Consider the following 22,490-nt stretch of genomic DNA (forward strand, 5'->3'; position numbering starts at 1 on the left):
GGCCCCATTGAAGTCAATGGACATGGACCTGCATTCACGCGTTTGTACGCCTACGTGTTTACGCGGTTTTGTGCGCACCTATATACGCATACGCTTGTGTGAATGCACCCTGATACTTAAGAGTTTGGGTAAGGAAACTGGCTGTTAGGACACTCATGCGCATTAGGAATACATAAACGCATCCGAGATGTCTGGTTTAGAAAATCCATAGTCAGATACCCTGTTAGTCAGACACATTAGCTTATTGGCTCCTCTGTGCGATACACAGATGTTCCGGGTACTACAGACACCCCTTTTATTTTAATGGGTACTATGTAATTCTTTATGTCCCCCCCAGGTGGCGCTGCAGGGGAGTTGCATACTTGGTTTCAGGTTCCACCAGAGATTATAACTGATCACACATAACCGTCGCTCTAACGAGCATTGGGCCAACAGCTATTTTCCCTGGCCCTACCATATACATGAATGTCTGGCTGTGCTAAGTGTTCGTATGCTTAGGGAGGTAAGCCGCAGCCAGACAGCTCCAGGGGAACAAAAGAATTGGTGACTGAAATTCAAGTGCCACAAATCTCCACCCCCACCGACATCTTCTGTCAGGAGAGAGTTGAGTGGCCCCCATACACATTATAGGGTCAGGGGGTTTTAACAACTAAACACTAACATGTATGGAGGCTTCAAGGGCCCCAAAAGCAACTGTGTGTGATCAGCTTATTGTCAATACCAGTGAGGGTGTAGAAGGGGCCATAGCTACCCCCCTTCAGTAAAACTTGTCTGTCCTCTCCAGCTTTGATAAGAGGCAATTATTTTGTTGATTATATCATAGATGAACTGCGGCCCATTTACACATTGATTTGTAGGTCTGCAAGACAAACGATTATCAAATGAATTATCATTCGCTATTCAATCGCTGGCAGTGTTTACACTGAACAATTATAGTTCAGTTTTGTACGATCCAGCAAGAAACAGAATGATAATCGTTCCATATAAAAAGGGCCCTAAGACTGTAGGGACACATCCTATTGACAAGAGCAGTGGAAACACACAGTTGCCATTGTATTCAGACTTTTCCAGGAGGAACACAAGGAACTCTTCGTAAATATTATCCTTCCTCATAAAAAAACATTCAAAGCAGAAAAGTCACGAGAGATGATAAATGTGTAATAAACTCAAAGTTTAACCTGCGCCAATCCTTCTCTCCTGCTGCCAGGGCCACTTACTGTGTCGTCATTATATAGTTATGATGTCATCCATAGAGGCCTTGTCACAGTGGTCCTTGAACAAATCATCATCCTTTCTGGAGAATCAGCAGAATTTAAAGAGTGTGTATATTACAATTTTTTTACATTCTAGAGAATTTAGCCCCTTTTTTTAAGGGGCAGAGACCCCTTTAATGATCACTCACAGGATATAGTAATCTGTTCTATGCTTCTTGCCATTAATTTCAGATTAATAGAATTATTAATTAACATACAAAATTTGTATCCCCTCCCCCCATTTTAAGTGGCTCCGCACATACAGAGGAAATTTTGCTAGTGTCTCACACCATGTAATACTATTTCAGACAGTACATTTGGATGAAGGGCCACAATATAAGTGCATATTGGGTTAAGGCCACCGTCACACAGCTGTAATACCGCCTAGCTTTTTTTTTTATGCCTGCAAAACCTGGACCAGTGTTACTACTGAACTAAACCCTACAGTGATTTCAAGGGATTGTCCAGGACTTGAGATGAGCAAGCACGCTCGAATACAGCAGTTACTCGAGCGAGCATCGCTCTTCTCGAGTAACTGCTTATTGGTCCGAGCAGGATCGGGAGAGGGGGAGAGAGAGGGGCGAGGGAGAGAGAGGGGCGGAGGGAGAGAGAGAGATCTCACTCCTGTCCGGAACAGTAAGCAGTTACTCGAGAAGAGCAATGCTCGCTCGAGTAACTGCTGTATCCGAGCGTGCTCACTCATCTCTATCCAGGACTTTTTCTATTGTTGACTAGCAGGGGTCTGCTGCTCTGGATCCCCGATGATCAGCTGATTACTATAGAACAAGCACAGCTCCCACTGAATTCAGTCGGAGCTATGCTTGCAGTACCAAACTGGGCCACTGCAATACAGACAGCGCTATCTACTTCCAGCACTGACTGCAGTTCTGGGAATCACAGATCAGTGGGGATCCTGAGCAGTGGACCTCCACCAATTATCTATTGATGTCCTATTCTGAGATCATCAATAGAAAATATCACAAAAGTCCCATACAACCTGTTTAAAGTTCGGTTGAGCAGAACTACAAATGGTCCAAAATTTTAGGGCCATAACACGAGCGCTAAAGTGTACTTTTATTACAGTCGTATGAAAATGACTTGCTTGCATCCTGTAAAAGTACAGATAAGTTTAAGTACAATTGCGCAAATTACCCAAATCACAATTGCATAACTAATACTTACTGTCCATTGGTTATATATATTTTTTGTCCTCCGTAGAGAATGACGCCCCCTTTAGGAAACCATGAAGAAGACAGAAGAATGCAAATGGTATAAACAAGAGGTTGAGTATTTGCATTGTATATACATTATACTGTAGTTTATTCATTGATCGATACCACAACCCTTCCTACGAACAGAGAGGTTCTCAGTTAATAGTAAACAGTGTGCGTCCCTTAAAAGTAGCCTCGTTTGAAGTGATTGATCATTGGTCCGATGCTCAGAAAGTCAGTTTAATGATGGCGGCCGATCCGTGTTCCAGAGAAGCTCTACGTACGGCCATTTGGTTTGTAGACAACGTTTGATGGGGGTGTCGTCTGTCTGTAGTCTGGGATCTTCAAAACCCATGACGGCAGTTCCTTCAATGTAACTGACCTTAATACAAAAACAGAGAGGTGACGTAAATATTATACTTCGGATGAAACGAAGTTTTCAAAAATCATTTAATAATAGGAATATCCGCATACTATGGCTGCATTGAGCGACTGACTGCACTGATTACTTTTGGTACTTTTATTTTTTTACTTCTTTCTCTGCTTATTAAGTGTCGTATTGTAGGAGATTTAAAAAGAAAAACAATAAAGCTACTTTTTTCCCCCAGAAACAGCGCCACTCTTGTCTATGGCCTGCATCTGGTATTGCAAGTATTAATTTCAATGGGGCTGAGCTGCAATATGAGACACAGCCTACAGACAAGGGCAGGGGTGTAACTAAAGGCTCAGGGGCCTGGGTGCAAAAATTCTGCTTGGGCTCCCCCCTTCTTCCTGTACCCATACCCATACCTAAACTGTGCTGCCTACAGCTGCAAAACGAATTTACATCCATGATCTGGCATAAGCTTTCCAAACATTACTCATTTCCTGGACTACATAAAAATGTGTTTGTAGCGCCTTAGGCAGTTCATGTTTTTTGTAACATTTTTTAATTAAAAAACACATTTTAAATACTGCATGTGGTATTCAAAAAAACCACACGTAGATTTAAACAATATATGCGTCTTTTTAGAAACTGCATGCAGGTTTTTGATGTGCTTTTTTAATTGTGTGTAAAGTGTGCAATCATATACAGGAAATACCCAGGTTATACCATGGCCATATCACTATATACAGGGAGGTGTATATAATTATATATGTAAAGCTGGTATAAGTTATACACCTCCCTGTATATAGTGATATGGACCATGCTGGTATAAACTGGGTATCTCCTGTATATAATTATATATGTAAAGCTGGTATAAGTTATACAGGAGATACCCAGGTTATACCAGCATGGTCCATATCACTATATACAGGGAGGTGTATAACTTATACCAGCTGGTCATATATAATTATATACAAGAGATACCCAGGTTATACCAGAATGGTTCATATCACTATATACAGGGAGGTGTATAACTTATACCAGCTGGCCATATATAATTATATACAGGAGATACCCAGGTTATACCAGAATGGTTCATATTACTATATACAGGGAGGTGTATAACTTATAACAGCTGGTCATATATAAATATATACAGGAGATACCCAGGTCATACCCGCATGCTCCATGACTTGTGTCTGGATTGCAGCTCATCTCTATTTAGGTGAAATTGCTTCAGCTGCAATAACACACGCAAGATATGGACAGGGGTAGCGCTGTTTTTCTAAAATTGGAACTGTCAAACACAAGCTCTAATGGACCATTCTCCATAGAAACACTACCCCTTAGCAGTAACCTATCACTAAAGTGTAGTTTGTTCTGCGGTTCAGTTGACCCCCAAGGGTCCCGCACTGATGGGGTCCAGCCATGTCCACATTTTGTAGTGCTGTCTGTCACAAACACCACTGTTTTCTTCTCCATTGAGGAATGACAATTAAGCACAAAATCACTAATGCTAAAACATGACAACCAATAATGGACGTCCAGTGATGGCAACATCAAGTCTGGTTTTTTTCCCCTTTATTTTTTCTAATTCTTATGGGAAAAAATAGGATTTTTTTTCTCTTTAAACTTTATTTATTTTTACAATTTTTTTTTTTCAATTATCAAACAGTAATTTTACTTTTTCGCCCAACCACATGACTTGAACATGTAATCATATGTACGATATGCTGCAGTACTTCTGTATTGCAGTATACTGTATCTTTTACTTTAGTATATAAAAAAACGGTTGCACCAGAATTACAAGTTATTCTCTATCCACATGATAGTGGATAAACTGCTGATTGGGGGGGGGGGGGGGGGGGTTCTTGCCTTTTGTCCTCACTGTGGGGAGGCTTCTTCTCCTGCAGCTACAGTGTAGTGTGTAGTGCACGTCTGCTTAACTGTAGTGTGTAGTGCACGGCTGCTGAAGGCAATCCGCGTGCGCGCTGTGTAGTCACGTGGTGCCGAAGAGCCAATCAGGTGGCTCTAATCAGCAGCGCTGCTTAACCTAAGCGTAAACTGCTAATATGCACAGTGAATGGAGCGCAGATGAGCATGTATGGTCGGTGCTCCATTAATTTTAAATGGGTGGACGGAGATAACCGACTATCTCGGCAGTCCCATTAAAAATTAATTGAGTAGCAGCACTCCATTCATTCTCCAACTCACTGCGAGGAGTGCAGTAAACCCGCAGTGAGGAGGACAAGGGGGTATGGGCACACAGTGGCGAGTCCCCCACCAATTAGCAATTTATCCCCTATCCTTTGGAGATGAATGGGAGATGCGTGTGCACAAGAGTCAGGCTGTGTGCGCGCACCAACGTCATGAGGACACCGCTCCCTATTCCCATCACCTTTGAGCCCCATGACTTTTATGGGGCTCAAATGTGATGACAGATGTCCTCTAAAAAAAAAAATCTAATAAATAGAATAAAAGTAACATGCCATTTATGCCGAACAGTAAAGAATGTTACACCTAAAACGCAAAAAAACCCCCAAAAACGATGGTGACATTGTGATCAGTCTTTCCCTCCTAGGAGGTTTACAAAAGTTAATCAATAAGTTACATTTGCTCCAAAATGGTTCCCTTTGAAAAAGACAACTGATCCTGCAAAAACCAATCCTTCATACAGCGATGCCGCCGGAAAGATAGAAAAGTTTAGTTTTTTTAATGCAGTGTTGTGAAAAATATATTTCCTGTGGTCCTTAATGCCACAATAGGTTCAGTCTTGAAGGGGTTAAGGATTCTCAAGTTGTAGGACATCTGCTACTACAGGAGCGCGGAGTGTGACGGGGTGCTTCCTACTACCGCCTCCCAGTCCATACGTTTTCCAGCTCTAGTCTGTAACGCTTACTAAATGTTACTTTGCGTTTTTATTTAAAAAAAACAAAAAAACTCGAAAGCCGATGTCTGCGCAAAGGCATGAAGATGAAAAAAGTGAAATAATTAGCAGCGTTGTCACATCACCGTTAAACGTCTGCGCCGCTCCTGTTTATCTTTTCCTGTTGTCACAGTTACAGCATCACTTAATCATTTACATGCTGGAATGTAGCGCTGAACCCCGGCCAGTAACACGGCCAATAATAGAGGGATACGTTCATCACATTACTAACCCCTTCCCAATGAGGAGTATATGTCATCGTGGTGCGCCTCCTAGGTTACTGGAAACCAGTTGCTGGCTCCCCCCAAGTCTGTGTGAGGTGAAGCTCCAGTTACATCATGAGATGGGACGGTCATCATGTAGGTTGGAGCAGAGCCATCATAACAGATGTGCTAGGTGCCCATGAGATAGCTCCTCCCAGGGTAACCGGATGTAAGGTGTGTGCTCCTCCCTGAGGCATAAAGCTCCTTCCAGGGTAACAGGATGTAGAGAGTGTGCTCCTCCCTGAGGCATGAAGCTCCTCCCAGGGTAACAGGATGTAAGGAGTGTGCTCCTCCCTGAGGCATGAAGCTCCTTCCAGGGTAACAGGATGTAAGGAGTGTGCTCCTCCCTGAGGCATGAAGCTCCTTCCAGGGTAACAGGATGTAAGGAGTGTGCTCCTCCCTGAGGCATGAAGCTCCTCCCAGGGTAACAGGATGCAAGGAGTGTGCTCCTCCCTGAGGCATGAAGCTCCTCCCAGGGTAACAGGATGTAAGGAGTGTGCTCCTCCCTAAGGCATGAAGCTCCTCCCAGGGTAACAGGATGTAATGTGTGTGCTCCTCCCTGAGGCATGAAGCTCCTCCCAGGGTAACAGGATGTAATGTGTGTGCTCCTCCCTGAGGCATGAAGCTCCTCCCAGGGTAACAGGATGTAATGTGTGTGCTCCTCCCTGAGGCATGAAGCTCCTCCCAGGGTAACAGGATGTAATGTGTGTGCTCCTCCCTGAGGCATGATGTTCCTCCCAGGGTAACAGGATGTAAGGAGTGTGCTCTTCCCTGAGGCATGAAGGTCCTCCCAGGGTAACAGGATGTAAGGAGTGTGCTCTTCCCTGAGGCATGAAGGTCCTCCCAGGGTAACAGGATGTAAGGAGTGTGCTCTTCCCTGAGGCATGAAGCTCCTCCCAGGGTAACAGGATGTAAGGAGTGTGCTCCTCCGTGAGGCATGAAGCTCCTCCCAGGGTAACAGGATGTATAGAGTGTGCGCCTCCCTGAGGTAGGATGAAATTTTCTTTTTTACATAAACACATAGTCCTTTTCTCTTTTTTGACTTTACAATCAATGAGCTTGATAAAATTAAGGAAGCAGTTATTGCGAGATCAGCGCCTGATGTGAAACAGTCACTTTTTTAATGCAGCCAGTTGAACCTGTGCAGGATCCACTCTTAGGCTCCATTTACACGGGGCAATTTGGTTGAAATAAAAACTGCACCAAAAAGTGTATTGGTGAAACCATGTGTGTTTTTACTAGGTTTGTAGTAAAATGTGGCAAAAAATGCACACAGTTTTACAAATGCACTTTTTGGTGCATTTTTTTTTTATTCCAACCGAACTGCCCTGTGTGAATTGAACCTTATAAAGTGGCTCTCCAACCTGGCTCACAGAGAAGGGAAGGTCCGAGAAGGAAGCCCTACTCTAGGACATACAATTTTGTCTTCCCAGGATAAGCCACACATAGGCCCTATTAAGGATGCATAACGCATTTGAGAATGTGGGACTTGGGGTGATCAGCTGATCACCCCAAGTTCCACTCTTGGCACCCCCGTCAAACAGCTGATTTTGCCACGGTAAAGCTGCAGCAAGCCTGGTATTTTCCCCGCAAGGGTGGCTACAGGGGTAATGTAGTAAAATGGGACGGCCATTCACACATATGGCCATCTTGTAATAAGAGGACAGCAAAAGGTCCACCAACCACTCTCAGTTCTGAGACACAGAGGGGTCCCAAGTGAGAGACCTCGCTTATATGACATCCATATGCCCTAAAAGTGTACATGAACAGGTAAAGCCATCTTAACACAACCCCTTTAAAAAGGGTAGTCCCAACTAGACCCACCATGGTGACAACAGGAATATACCTGTGTACGAGGCGCTCTGCAGTGATGAAACAAGCGAGTGGCTCTACTGCTGTTTGATCACATGAATAAATACGCGGTATGCCCCATCTTGGTCTGCATTTCGCACCCTTGAAGCCCTCTGAAATCAGTGGATTCTCTGCTGCAGAAAATTGGCCACGTGTGAACGCAACCCAAGACAACACCAGCCTGCTGTTTGTGAACGGGAGGGGTGGAAGAGGGGCGGTTGGTTCTGGAGATAGCTGCGGTTCGCAGAGGTGGAGTTATCCTGTGGATATGCGATAAAAGTCTCAGATGGGAACACCCCTTTAAGTCTGGCAACTGGCTGCTATCAAAGCGGGCAACTGTGGTTGCTCATATATTTCCCTTTCTGAGCCCTGAAGGAAAGACATAGGCATGGCTTCAACCGTCCTGTTTATTTCAGGATTTTTTTTCGTAAAATGGTTCCCGATGGGTGTTTTAGGGAGTTTTTAGGGGCATTCCTGGACGAATCGGAGGCAAAGCTCCAACGTGTCCCACGAATGAGGATACAAATGTTAGGAAGTATAGATAGAGCTAGCGGTGACTTCTGACGATGGCCGCCATGATGAGACAATTCCTGCGGCTGAAGGTTAGTAACCAGAGATGGTAACTGTAGCCAATGTAATACACAATACACGCAGGCCAGGGGCCGACTCTTGAAAAAAGGGTGTTAAAACCTAGTAAAATGAAATAAAAAATTACCCGTAGCAACAAGTCTAAGTAAATCTGATTGCCAAGGATAACAGCAATAGTATTTCTCCATTTCCTGCACTTTTCACTAAGGTCCGGCTGCAAAACTCCCCCACAGACTTGTAACTGTTGAATTCTTCCAAGGAAGAATGAGCCGAAACATAAGAATGTAAGCTGGGAGATAAGAATGTGTGATGACACATCGAGCACGCAGCTGAAAACTTACAGAGCCCACCAAACATGTCCGAGAAGAACAACTCATCCTTCACATGAAACCTACCTTCTCGTTGTGATTGGACTGCCGCAATCCGTTGTAATGATACACACTAAAGGATTCGGGGATTTTTGAACCCTAAAAAGTCAAAAGAAAAAAAAAAAAAAGTGAAGTTTTGGTTTCAGCCCCGGATTTACATCTAATATTTACACCCCACCTGCCAAGTAAAGCACACCCACTTATAGGGGACCTACTGTTTCAAGAAAAACTTTTGACTGGGTAGAAGTTTTGATCATGGGGTACAGGTGCCGAGGAAGGGTCAGGAGTGCTCAGCTGAGTGTTGCTCCCCCTCTGGCTATGATCAGCTCAGAGTGTGGTGTACAGATCCTTAGAAAGTATACAAGGCCGTAGATCACCCATTTGGCACTACGAGGATCAGCTGAGCAGAGCCAATCAGAGCCAGGGGGCACAGAGCGCTCAGATGAGCATATCTGTCCCGTGACTTCAGTGAACAAAGTGGGGTCTCAGCACCTGGACGCCATTTATCAAAACTTCTGACACGTCACTATGACATGTCAAAAGTTTTAAAGGGGTATTCCTACCTCAGCAGGTTGCTCCTCATGCACATGATAGGCAATAACTTGCTGATTGATGGGAGTCGAAGCGCTGGGACCATCACTGATCCTCAAAATTTTGCCCCCGGTACATTTAGAAGTTTTGACATTGGTGGCGAACTCCATTCACGTCAATGGCACTGCTGGGGATTGCCAAGTGCTTGGAATTTGAACTCTCATCCAAGTAAAGAGTGGAAGTGCGCATGTGCAGCCATCGCTGCCAAAATCTTGGGAAGTATGGGGTTGAAATCTTGCCATCAGGGTGGGTACCAGTGGTTAGACTTTCACCAACCAGCAAGTTATCATCTATCCTGTGGACAAGGAATAACTTCCTGAAATAGGACAACCCCTTTAAAACAAGAATAGTACCCTTTAAATGAATTGCTGTCAGACTGGGCTTTTGCAAACTGGAATAGATAAGCTTTATGGGGCGTTCCTGTTTTGCATGTAGATAAAACATTTTTTACTTGTCATATACTTTGTGCTTCAAATGAATTAGAATTCTTAAGCCTTCTGCTTGCTGTCAGTGAATGGACACTTGCCCTGATCAGGTCGACATGACACAGGTTCATGTCTCGCTACATTGTATCAGTGTTCCACCGTCAACTGAACATTAATCTCTGCCTTTTAGATGTAAAAAAGGTCTCCATTCACAGAGAGTAAGCAGAAATGTTGAAAATGCAAATGAATTGAAACACAAAAGTATATTAGAAAGTTACTCCAGATTTGTTTTTATTGTCGTAGTATATCTAAAATGAGGCAACTTTGCAAGAGGTCTTCAAAGGGTTTGGGCAAAGATGCCATCTCCTATTCATACTGCCCTGATAGGGCATATGACCGTCAGAGCGGGGTCCTCTGCTCGTAACCCCACTGTCTCCCAGAATGGGGACTCCTATTCGACCATCTGCTTTTTTTTTTCCTGTTGGCCACCTCTTCCCCCGGTTACATCAGCCGTTTGTCGGCGGTGCCTAGAGCAGGACTTGGGGTGATCAGCTCAAAAGGGATTATTTATCTTGGCAAAACCCTTAAAAACTTTCTACCGTTTTGTTCCTACAGCACCTATGCAAACCATGAGTATCCATGGCAACAGACAGCAAACAAACCTTGTGTAGTCTGATCCTGCAGTCTGATACTTTCTTGCATTTCTCCCCTACTTTATGTGAATATACATTTGGTAGTTTAGTCAGGAGGACATATACAAGGGAATACGATTACAGGATCGGACAACATACACAGGGATTGCCTGTTGTTCGTAACCGTGAAGACATATAGTTTGCATAGGAGCTGTAAAACCTAAAACGGTAGGAAATTTTTAATTAGCTTTATTTCTCAGATCTGTGAATTCCAGGTCCCATTTTTGTCAGAGGAGGGTCACTTTAATGGTCGAATGAGCATAGATATATGACAGTCAGGGAACAATATTGCCATATTTATGCAGTGATGATACCGCTACATACATATTCCTGCACCCAGTAAGTATGGATATAACATAAGCACTTAAGGCCATATACAGTACCTGCTCAGGAAAAAACTCCTGGAGAAACGGGCCCAGTAATATGATCCCAAGACCTTCTGGGTCTAATTTGGTCTTCATGAGGTTTACACTAGAAAACATTGAGAATCAAACAATAAGCAGGGAAGTTGAGGCTCGCGCGTTCCTGAGATATGTGGTACTGCAGCGCTCGTCGCTGCCAATGAATGCACTTCTATTTTGGGAATCCAGGACACATTCATCTGAATGGCATCTCATTCGCCAAAATGGGTTTATTTTCGGACTGCATAACCTTATGATTAAAACCAAAACACTGATGATAATTTCTGGAGACAGAACCTTATTAGGAAAACATTTCTAAAAACAGATTGTATAGTAAGCGAGAGCGGGCTGGAAACTCAGCACGACATGAGGGCGGCGAGCCAGGGGCTGGTGTTACTGCGTATGTATAATAGTGCAGCAGACATAACCCCGCACCCGTTCCTGAGGCCGACCTCGAAATATACTCATTCACATCTTGTACATTGTTGCTCATCTTACTAAGACGTATACAACCCAATGTATATGGATATCAGCAGCCCCCTCCCCCCCCCCAACTCAATCTCAGGTATCCACCCCAGAAAATGGCATAAGGACAGAAACCTGATGGAATCAGGATGGAACAACCAGTGTTCAGTTAAGAGACGGACACAACTATGATTTCTGCCCCCGTCAATTATTTTAGCTAGATAGTGTACAAATATGACATTTGAGACCATGACATGAGTACTGCTGGGCTTGAACATAACTGTTATTGGGGAAGGGGGTGGCGAGTGTGAGTTCTGAACATGATTACTGCTAGGGAGGGGGGTGAGCTCTTCAAATGGTTACTGCCAAGGGTGATGTTTGAGTACCTAACAAATACTTGAGGAGCAAGGTGTGAGGTGTTGAAGCTCTGGATGTGATTATACTGCAATGGGGAGGGATGCTGAAGTTCTGGATGCAATGCATGATGCATGGGAACAATGCCAACTTCTTCGGATTTCAATTGTATGTGCATGCTCAGGATGCAGATACAGCTTAATGCAATGGGAAAGCATGGTGCTTTCAGCTCCCTACTCACCCCATTCACATTTGTGCCCCCCCGTCACTGGTGACTGGCACAAGCAGATGCAATGCAGAGACTTCTTTGCACTGAGCATATAACAGAAACATGAAAAGACCTGCCACGAAGAAGGGCCGGCGCGCAGGGCCCCGCAAAAGGGCCGGCGCGCAGGGCCCCGCAAAAGGGCCGGCGCGCAGGGCCCCGCAAAAGGGCCGGCGCGCAGGGCCCCGCAAAAGGGCCGCCGCGCAGGGCCCCGCAAAAGGGCCGCCGCGCAGGGCCCCGCAAAAGGGCCGCCGCGCAGGGCCCCGCAAAAGGGCCGCCGCGCAGGGCCCCGCAAAAGGGCCGCCGCGCGGGGCCTCGCAAAAGGGCCGCCGCGCAGGGCCTCGCAAAAGGGCCGCCGCGCAGGGCCCCCGCCGACGCGCAGGGCCCCTGCCGACGCGCAGGGCCTCGAAGAAGCGGGCTGCCATACAAAGAGGGCACTGTGAATGTGTGGGGCAGTATTACAGTGTGTTACACTAAAGAGTGCACTGTTACTGTTCAAAAAGACCCAATTCACTAGAATAATGAAAGTTTCAACTCTGATTCTGTTCTTTAGCCGATTTTCCCAGAATAGTCATCAAATATAAAAACAAAAAGCAGCAGATTAAAATCAGCCATGGAAACAGTGGTCTAGGTGGGTCAAGTGGTTATCTTGCGTTCCTGAAAGTTTTACATTGAGAACAAATACTGGGAAATCATCTGTCCACCGATAACAATAATGCTGCATGAGAGACCCGTGAGAATCTCCGACCATTCACATAACCCTGGAAGGGGAGGCCTTTGCTTGCTGTAAGCACGGGTCACATGTGGCTTGGTCTATTGTAAGCACTGTATTTACACAAACTACAGAGCATCATGTGCAATTCATCTTCAGGTATTTACACAAACAATGTAACATTTATTTCTCACATTCCCCTTCTTTTAATTGAAGGCACATTTGTTATTTTGAAAAAAAATATGAAAAATAGTTTCCAGAATATAGAACACCAAAACCGAAGATCTACGAACTCCGCGCAGGAAATCCATAAATGCGACGATTCAAAAGTCTTTTTTTTTGTGTGTGATGATTTGCCTTTTTTAAATTTAATGTACCATATAAAAAAAAGGTAAAAAAACGTACCTTTTTTTCAGACTCCATTTAGGATTGAACTAGCAGTCATTGATTGCTTACACAATATACTACAGCACTTCAGTATTGCAGTGTATTCTAGTTCTGCAGGCATTCTATCAAGATTTGCCACAGGTTTGGATGACAGAGCTCACTCCCTCTGTTGGGCCATTTAATGGCGGCATTTAAATGGTTAACAGCTGCAATTAAAGTTCTCTCCAATCATGGCTGTTTCGGGCAGGTGTCAGCCATATGGAGTGACCTGGGTCTCCTTCGTACAAACCCTGCCGCTGGACGATGTATGGCCTTTAGCGTTATGGTGTTAAGAGCATGTTCACATGGCAGATTATTCCCGCTGATTCCAAAGTGTTTTTTTTTCCCATTGAAAAATCAGCTAAAACTGGATTTTTCAAATTTTTGTTTAAGAGACTATGTCAGCTACTATGAACCAAGTTTATAGTATGGGTTAAAAGCATTGTATTTGCGTTCCCCATTGCCAGCTGTCAATCCCCACAATGAATGCATTAAGCAGACTACATGGCACGTGCTAAATAGTCCTCCCATTCTAAACATAGAAGGTCCTACAACTGGGCAAGAAAAATGGAAAAAAAAGCACATGCCGAATGGGAGGAATTGGGCTAAGCAGCGGCACATGTGAAAAAGACTTGGGTATACTAATAGATCACAGACTGAACATGAGTCAGCAGTGTGATGCATCAGCAAAAAAGGTAACACAATTCTGGGTTATATTAAGAGAAGTATAGAGTCTAGAGAACGTGAGGTAATTATCCCCCTCTACACTTCCTTAGTCAGACCTTATCTGGAATACGGTGTCCAGTTCTGGGCACCCCACTTTAAAAAAAGACAGAGGGATCAGCCCTATTCTCATTTGCACAAAGAAAGGCTAGAAGCAATGAGATGAAACTAAAAAGGGAGGAGACACAGATTAGATATTAGACAGTGAGGGTGATAAATGAGTGGAACAGGTTACCACAGAAGGTGGTGAGTTCTCCTTCAATGGAAGTCTTCAAAACAAACAATGGACAGACATCTGTCTGGGATGATTTAGTGAATCTTGCATTGAATGGTAGAGTTGGAAGGGGCCTCCAGGGTCATCGGGTCCAACCCCCTGCTCAGTGCAGGATTCACTATATCCTCCCAGACAGATATTTGTCCAGCCTTTGTTTGAATACTTCCATTGACGGAGAACTCACCACCTCCCGTGAACAGGGGGTTGGACCCGATGACCCTGGAGGTCCCTTCTAACTCTACCATTCTATGATTCTAGTCTGCTCAATGCATTTAGTGGTGGGTGTGACAGCTGACAACATTGAAATGACAGGAAAGGTAAGTATAAAACCTACATCCTCAAACTCCAGCTACTTTCAGCCCATAAGCTGACAGATTCCCTTTAAAAAAAACTAAATAGTGTTTAACGATTGACAGCTCGGTGTAAGACCTTTTCATTAAAAAGATTAACATTCCGGAAAGAAAATTTTTGTATTTTGCTTATTTTAAAGGGGTTTTCATAGTTTTTTTTTTATACGTAGGTTTAGGTCCCCGTGCCCTCCAAAACTATATAAAATCACCATATTCACTGTGGTGCCAGAACACTGCATCTGACCGATGACGTCACTGGTGACATCTCATAAACCTGTCATATGGTTTAGAAGCCTCTGGCAGGCTTAAGGGGCATAGCTGAAGATGTCCCTGTCGGGCCTGCTATTGTTTGCAGTAGTCTCATTGATAAACAACCCACTGCAGACAGAATAAACAAAACGTACGAGGTCCGGAGCCGCGGTGGGGAAGAAGCACAGCAGCGGGGAGGCGAATATGTGTTTTTTGTTTTTTTTTTAAATGAGGCTGAACTGAGAAAACCCTTTAAGATATTTTTTGTAGGTCTTTATTGATTTCCTTGGCATTGACTTTGCATGTTTTTTGCAACAATGTTAACCCTTTCCAATCCACTGTCTGACCTCTGAAGACATTATGATTTAAGGCTGTACAGCTCTGATGTTGAAAGACGCCTGTCGGGGTTCTCTTACTGTATATTGCCAGCCTCTCTGCTGCCGAAGCCTATCCAACATGTCACCTCTATGCAGTACTGGCTTTAGCCAGCAGATAGCACCGTTGTATAATGGCAGAAAAAGAGTAAGTCCCCCCCCTAGGAAAACCAGGATACAAATTGGATTGGAAAGGGTTAAGGCTTCCAATTTTGAAGCTAACAATTTTATGATATACAATATTTCGACAGACACACAACAAATACATGGTCTTTGCCTTTACATGACTTGGTTCCCTTTTGATCCCACAAATCCCCTTCAAAGTGCATCTACCCCCCAAGCTCCACACAAGTAAGTCATTAATTGCAGCATCCTGTGGGAAATGCCACTTCTATGTATTAGGTACTTACTATTCAGGTTCTGATACAAGATCCAGCGCTTTCATCACCTCTTCTAGAAGAGCATCAGGAATGAAGCCATTATCTAAAGAAAACAATTTAAAAAGTCTGTAAGCAGCTTGAAAGGCAATTACTTGTTAGTGAAATGCTAATTTACCTGTCCCATGGATTTTTTTCTTAAATTCTTAAAAAATTACTTAGACATTCAGAAAAGAAAAGTAACTTTTTTACAACACAAAAACACCACTGTGGTTAAACAGTTCTTAATAACAGTTTTTTTCAACACATTAACCCTTTCCAATCTACGTCTAAAGACATTCTGACTGAAGGCTGTACATCTTCTGATTTCAGAAGACGTCCGGCAGAGTATTCTTACTATATATCACTGGCCGCTCTGTTGTCGGGAGCCTCTCCAGCATGTCCAATACTGCAGTGCTGGCTCTAGCCAGCAGATGGCACTATTGTATAATGGCAGAAAGAGAAACCCCCCTAGAAAACCCTGAAACCAAAATTGGATTGCAAAGGGTTAATTTACACTACCCCCTTGGAGCAATACTAACCTTTGGATTGCAAGTATCGGGGCAGCTTACCTCTAGACCCCAATGAGCAATTTAAAATGTATATACCGAGTCTTTAAACGAGCCAAATATCCCTTATGAGTATGTCACATAATACGTCAAATCATCAAAGATATCAAATTATTAACCCCATATTATACCCCTAAAATAAGTTTATAAATCATGTCACAAATAATAGGTAACAAAAGTCATCATTACAGGACACTGAATCCCACTGAGAAGCCTTCATTTGTAAAGACAAGAATGTAAACTGCAGGGACCTGTCTTTTCAAAAGTACTGCCCTGGGGATCATTTAGGGGTTAATAATCTATTAACTTATTTGATGTATCTTTAATGAATTATGGTATGTTGGCTGAATGTTTGATTATGTGACGGCCACAGCAATTTTCTAACTACCTAATGCACACTGTGGACTGCACTCTGCTTGGCCAGTGCTGATCACGTGAGCGGCTCTAGCCAATCAGAATACGAGTATTGTGCATTAGTAGCCTAACAAGATCAATGCACTGTGGGGCATTAGGTAGTCTGAAGATTGCATGTGCCCTCTTCAAGACCAGAAAATGAGACCTGAAACCAGCGGATCTGAGGGACATGAGAGAAGAACAACTGCAGAGGATATCCCCTTGCCTCTCCAGTCTCAGGACAGGATTTTCTCCTGAAATTGGAGGGTCACTTTAACCTCATACAACTCAGCTATGAAAAAAAAGCGAATATTGGGATGAGAGGGGGTGGAAGTAATGATTCTGCTTGTGGAGAGCATCACAAGTGTGTAGAGTGTCTTATATAGAACATGCAATGTACATGAGCAATGGAATACTCCTCTGCAGCCCCAGCTATTGAACGAAAGCCAGCTACCTTCCAATAGGGGGTGCTATGGAGGATCATTCAATCACTCATTTGCAAAGGTATATAAATTCAATACACAATGGAGCATTCTCCCTAAGAAAATTTACCTTTAAAGTTTAATTAACTTTTCAACTTTAGCCTAAAGTCTGGGAAATGGCGGATGACAACCTATAGGCTGATAAATTTGCCATTCAGAACCTACCATAAAATATATGACGCATAATGAAAAAAACTCCAAAAAAGATGCGTCTACTAGAGGTTCCTAAAATTATTTCAGAGGTAATTAACAATGACACATGGCTGTCAGAGACAATTTCCAGGAGTGCCACGTCTCGAAAGAGATCACAATATCTTTAAGGTTTGGTGAGGCAGATTGATGGGGTTATAAGACATGTGGCCCCCGGAGTTTACATCTACAGGTTGTTTATGGTGAGAACGAGGCTTGTTGTGACTGGGAATGGGACCAGCTGTTGGGAGTCTATGGATGACTTTACCACCACTGTAGGACCATGTGTTCCTCTTCCCCAACTTGTGACAGACAAGCTATGATGCAGTCGCCCGGTTATCAGAGACAAATTGTGGGTCTTGTCAGGAGGAAAACCTCTCTGGAACATGCAATGTTAATGACACAATGTTACGGTGTGAGTGTTGCCAGATGTTTTGGCTTCATCAGTGCTAGTCCTGATTTGCATTAAGGAGAAGAACATTATGCAGACCCTCATACAGAAGCCTATAGCATTACTTGCCATTTCTAACTTGCCCGGGAAGCAAATGGATTCCATGCCTCAACTGTACTTCTGTCCATTAATTATATACGTGCCTGTAGAGGACGAATACCAGCAGTATATCTGAGAAACTTTCTCCCGTGGGAATAACGAGATTATGAATTTACTCCACTACTTATGGAGGCAAATCAGAATTCGAGTAATTTCACACGAAGGACGATATTCAGTGGAAGACTATTGTAAAAGGGGTTTCTGAGCCAATGCTATTGATGACCTATCCTCAGATAAGGTCATGGATAGTTAATAGCCGGGGACCCATCACTCAGGATCGCCGGTTATCAGCTAAGCGTCCGGCCCTCTGTCAGTGCAGAAGAGTCTTAGAGCGTTTCACTGCCATTAAAATTAATGGGAAACTAATTTCTTCCCTCTCCGATACATAGAGATCAAGTCGGCTTTATCCCAGCTCGTCAAGTCCAAGACGATGTAAGAAAAATCCTCAATCTCATCCACGCCTCACATTTGCAAAAAACCCTGCTACCGTGTTTCCCCGAAAATAAGGCACCCCCCTGAAAATAAGACACCCCCTGAAATTTTCAGAAGTCCCAAATATAAGGCACCCCCCGATAGTAAGGCATAGTAAAGTGTGCAGGCAAGTCAAGAGGCCCGTCCCCTGCTGCCATCCCCGTTGTCTCCTACCTCCAGATGTATAGGTAGATCTGCAGACAGTCTGCGGTTATCCTGTCCCTGCTGTGCTGTACGAGTGTGCTGTTGTGAGCTCCCCTTGCTAGCTGGAAAAGTCCATACTGTACGTTCTGTTCCTGCTGTACACGTCTGCTGTGATGAGCTCTCCCTGGTGGCCAGAAGCTGCAATACCATCCCTGCTTACAGGTGGTCCAGGACCTTCTGTCTGCAGACAGGTACGTTACTTTACAGGCCTTATTTTATGGCTCTGTGTGTGGGTCAGGCACCCTGTGTGATTCTTAAGGCTGGGTTCTCACAGAGCGTATTTCCAGCGGAAATCTCGCAGTTTGGCCACAGCAATAAACAGCGAGATTTCCGCCGGGAAAGCGCTGCTTCAAAACCCACGGCGACCTGGCTGCACGCTTTTCCGTTTCTGTGGCCGGTGAATCCGCACCACAACACCGGCTTCTCCCAGCTTTGCCGTGACAGATTTGCTGTCCCATGTGGAGGAGATTTCTGAGAAATTTCGTCCACAAAGCTGGCCAATTGAGGGACTAGCGGCCACGGCCGGATTTGCTGCGGTGAAATAAGACACCTCCTGAAAATAAGACGTAGCACATATTTGGGAGCAAAAATTAATATAAGACGCGTCTTATTTTCGGGGAAACAGGGTAGTAGTCCTAGCCTTGGATATCAAACAGTTTCTCTTTGCAGTTCTACAGAAAGCCGTTATCCACGGAGCTTATGTCCCAGCCTTACACGTCCTACAGTCTACTGATTCTGCACAGCTAAAACGTCCTTGCTCTAAACCTCAGACAATACCTGTATTAGAAGAAGTAACCCAAACATTTCAGGCATCGAAATAGGGAAACCAAATTACAAAGTCAGCTTGTTTGCAGATGACATTCTCCTCACCCTTACCTTAATGACCTATCCGGAGGATAGTTCATCAATAGAATTTGCACTCCTTTAAAAAGGTGTTCTGCTAACAGACACAACCCTTTTCAGATCGTGCGGTCCTGGTCCCGCTCCCGACAAACAGCTGATTTTGCCAGGGAAGCCATGGCCAGCAAAACAGCTGCAGGAGAAAATGCAGTACTACAGGGTTGCCATTTACATGAATGGCCGTCCTGTAATTACAAGGATGGTACAGTCAGCCTGGGTTGGGGTCACTCTTACAGAGAGGCTCCCCATTCCGGTCATAGATTGAAGTCCCGAGGAGTGAATCCCGCTCTACGATGTTATCTGTCCTAATAAGGCAAATGTACAGGGGATGCCACCTTGGCACAACCCCTTTAAAGCTCTCAAGTATCGGCATACATGCACTGCTTGTTGTGCCAGCCGGACGACATATAAAAAAAAATAGAAAGAAGAATTACTACAATTAGGCTAGGGCTCCACTGGGTTGATTTGCCGAAGACTTTAGGCCTGCTGCTCTAGTACAGTTATGAGAGTACATCCATCGATGGGAGTCTTATGTCAGCTCGAGTTCTCGTGGAGAGCTCACATGCAGACCGCAGGAACCAAGAGCAAACAATGTTAATGTGTTATTGGGAAAATGAATGGACAGAAAAATGAACTGTCCAGATGTCATATGTTACAGCGGCACGTTAGGACTGTGCCGAGGAGGAGGAATTAGGAAACTTTGGCTTGGAACATCTGATACCAGCTATGAAAAATACTTTTATTTCCCTGAATGAATCATGTTTGTTACTTTTACAGAACAGAGGCCATGTGCTTGCAGAGCAAAATCTTAAGGTGAAGGGTAATTACAGTGTATGTTACATGACACAGCCATATGGCTGGGCGACAATGTAATATACCAGTCGGAGCCCTTCAGAGGCTCTGCAATAAAGCTAATAAAAGGAGCCCATGACCCTCCTCTGGGAACAGGTCTGCAGCTTTCCACATGCCCCACGGATGTTATAAGAAGTATGCTTCTAGGGAGAATATCTCCGTAATAAGGTGCTACACCATATGGTGGTACAAAAGCTTCTCGAAAAACTGAAATACTGTGAACACAAAAGGAACATGTATAAACATAAAAGAACCAGAAATTAATCAGAGTAAAAAACTGAAGCCTAAAAAGTCTCTACACAATTACCGACCAGGGAGGCAGTACTCCTCTGCCCATAGAAATGTCTGGAAGAGTCCAGGAGGCAGTACTCCCTGTGCCCACAGAAATGTCCTGAAGAAGCAAAGAGGCAGTACTCCCCGTGCCCACAGAAATGTCTGGAAGAGTCCAGGAGGCAGTACTCCCCGTGCCCACAGAAATGTCCGGAAGAGTCCAGGAGGCAGTACTCCCCGTGCCCACAGAAATGTCTGGAAGAGTCCAGGAGGCAGTACTCCCCGTGCCCACAGAAATGTCCGGAAGAGTCCAGGAGGCAGTACTCCCCGTGCCCACAGAACTGTCCGGAAGAGTCCAGGAGGCAGTACTCCCCGTGCCCACAGAAATGTCCGGAAGAGTCCAGGAGGCAGTACTCCCCGTGCTCACAGAAATGTCCGGAAGAGTCCAGGAGGCAGTACTCCCCGTGCCCACAGAAATGTCCGGAAGAGTCCAGGAGGCAGTACTCCCCGTGCCCACAGAAATGTCCGGAAGAGTCCAGGAGGCAGTACTCCCCGTGCCCACAGAAATGACCGGAAGAGTCCAAAAGGCAGTTCACCCCGTGCCCACAGAAATGTGCAAAAGAGTCCAGGAGGCAGTACCCCCTGTGCCCACAGAAATGACCAGAAGAGTCCGAGAGGCAATGCTTCCCGTGCCCACAGAAATGACTGGAAGAGTCACGTAGGCAGTACTCCCCGTGCCCACAGATATGACAGAAAGGGTCCTGGAGGCAGTACTTCCGCTGCACACAGAAATGACAGGAAGAGTCCAAGAGGCAGTGCTCTCTTTGCCCACAGAAATGAAAGGAAGAATCTGGGAGGCAGTACTCCCGTACCCACAGAAATGACAGAAGGGATCCAGGAGGCAGTACTCCCCGTGCCCACAGAAATGACAGGAAGATTCATGCAGGTAGTACTCCCAGTGCCCACAGAAATGACAGGAGGAATCCAGGAGGCAGTACTCCCCCGTGCCCACAGAAATGACAGGAAGATTCATGGAGGTAGTACTCCCAGTGCCCACAGAAATGACAGAAGGAGTCCTGGAGGCAGTACTTCCCGTGCCCACAGAAATGCCAGTAGGATTCCTGGAGGCAGTACTTCCCGTGCCCACAGAAATGACGGAAGTAGTCCTGGAGGCAGTACTATCAGTATAATTAGCATTTACAAGAAAAGAAAGGAAATACCATGACAGTAGTTTGCGTTAACTCCCTGTGCCCACAGAAATGACAGGAAAAGTCCGGGAGGCAGTACTCCCCGTGCCCACAGAAATGACAGGAAGAGTTCTGGAGGCAGTACTCCGCGTGCCCACAGAAATGACAGGAAGAGTTCTGGAGGCAGTACTCCGCGTGCCCACAGAAAGGACAGGAAGATTTATGTAGGTAGTGCTCCATGTGCTCATAGAAATGACCAGAAGAGTCCGAGAGGCAGTACTATCAGGGTCATTAGCATTTACAAGAAAAGAAGGGAAATACCATGACAGTAGTTTTTGTTAACTCCTTTGAAGAATTTGTGGGGAGCAGTGCATATATTTACAACCTACAGAACGTTCTGTTGCCTGTAGGAGTGACACCAATTTATCACTATGCTGGGCTAGACTGTTATGCAGCAGCCTAGGCCACTAACTCTAGATTTTGGGTGGAGTTCCCCTTTAACCCTTTCCAATCCAAATTTTTATCCTTGTTTTCCTAGGGGGCTTACTCTTTTTCTGCTGTTATACAACAGCGCTAAATGCTGGCTAAAGCCAGTACTGCATGAGGTGACACGTAGGATAGGCTTCGACAGCAGAGAGGCTGGCAATATACAGTAAGAGAACGCCGGCGGACGTCTTCCAACATCGGAGCTGTACAGCCTTAATCATGTCTTTTGACGTCAGACAGTGGATTGGAAAGGGTTAATAGAACATTCATATCAAGAAACCAGTCAAGTAATGAGTAAACTTTCCCACTGTACATGCAACTGAATTTTGATGCCAGTTGTTCACACCGCTGCTGTATGTAATTCATGGCGTTTATTCAGGCTATAGACACTTT

General features: G+C 44.7%; 1 protein-coding gene across 2 annotated transcripts in view; it reads right to left on the bottom strand.

Moving 5' to 3' along the window:
- Nucleotides 1-2,520: 2,520 nt before the first annotated feature.
- MINDY3 (MINDY lysine 48 deubiquitinase 3) overlaps nucleotides 2,521-22,490 on the bottom strand; it is a 115,687-nt gene continuing 95,717 nt past the window's right edge. For both annotated transcript variants that reach the window (XM_066584942.1, XM_066584943.1), the window contains exons 13-16: nucleotides 15,539-15,611; nucleotides 10,919-11,006; nucleotides 8,855-8,926; nucleotides 2,521-2,846 (exon numbers count right to left, since the gene is read on the bottom strand). In XM_066584942.1, the coding sequence (XP_066441039.1) occupies nucleotides 2,700-2,846; nucleotides 8,855-8,926; nucleotides 10,919-11,006; nucleotides 15,539-15,611 (380 nt within the window). In that variant the 3' untranslated portion in view covers nucleotides 2,521-2,699. The remainder of the gene's footprint in view (nucleotides 2,847-8,854; nucleotides 8,927-10,918; nucleotides 11,007-15,538; nucleotides 15,612-22,490) is intronic.

Source organism: Eleutherodactylus coqui, chromosome 12 (genome assembly GCF_035609145.1).
Source record: "Eleutherodactylus coqui strain aEleCoq1 chromosome 12, aEleCoq1.hap1, whole genome shotgun sequence".
In the NCBI taxonomy this organism is placed as follows: Eukaryota; Metazoa; Chordata; class Amphibia; order Anura; family Eleutherodactylidae; genus Eleutherodactylus; species Eleutherodactylus coqui.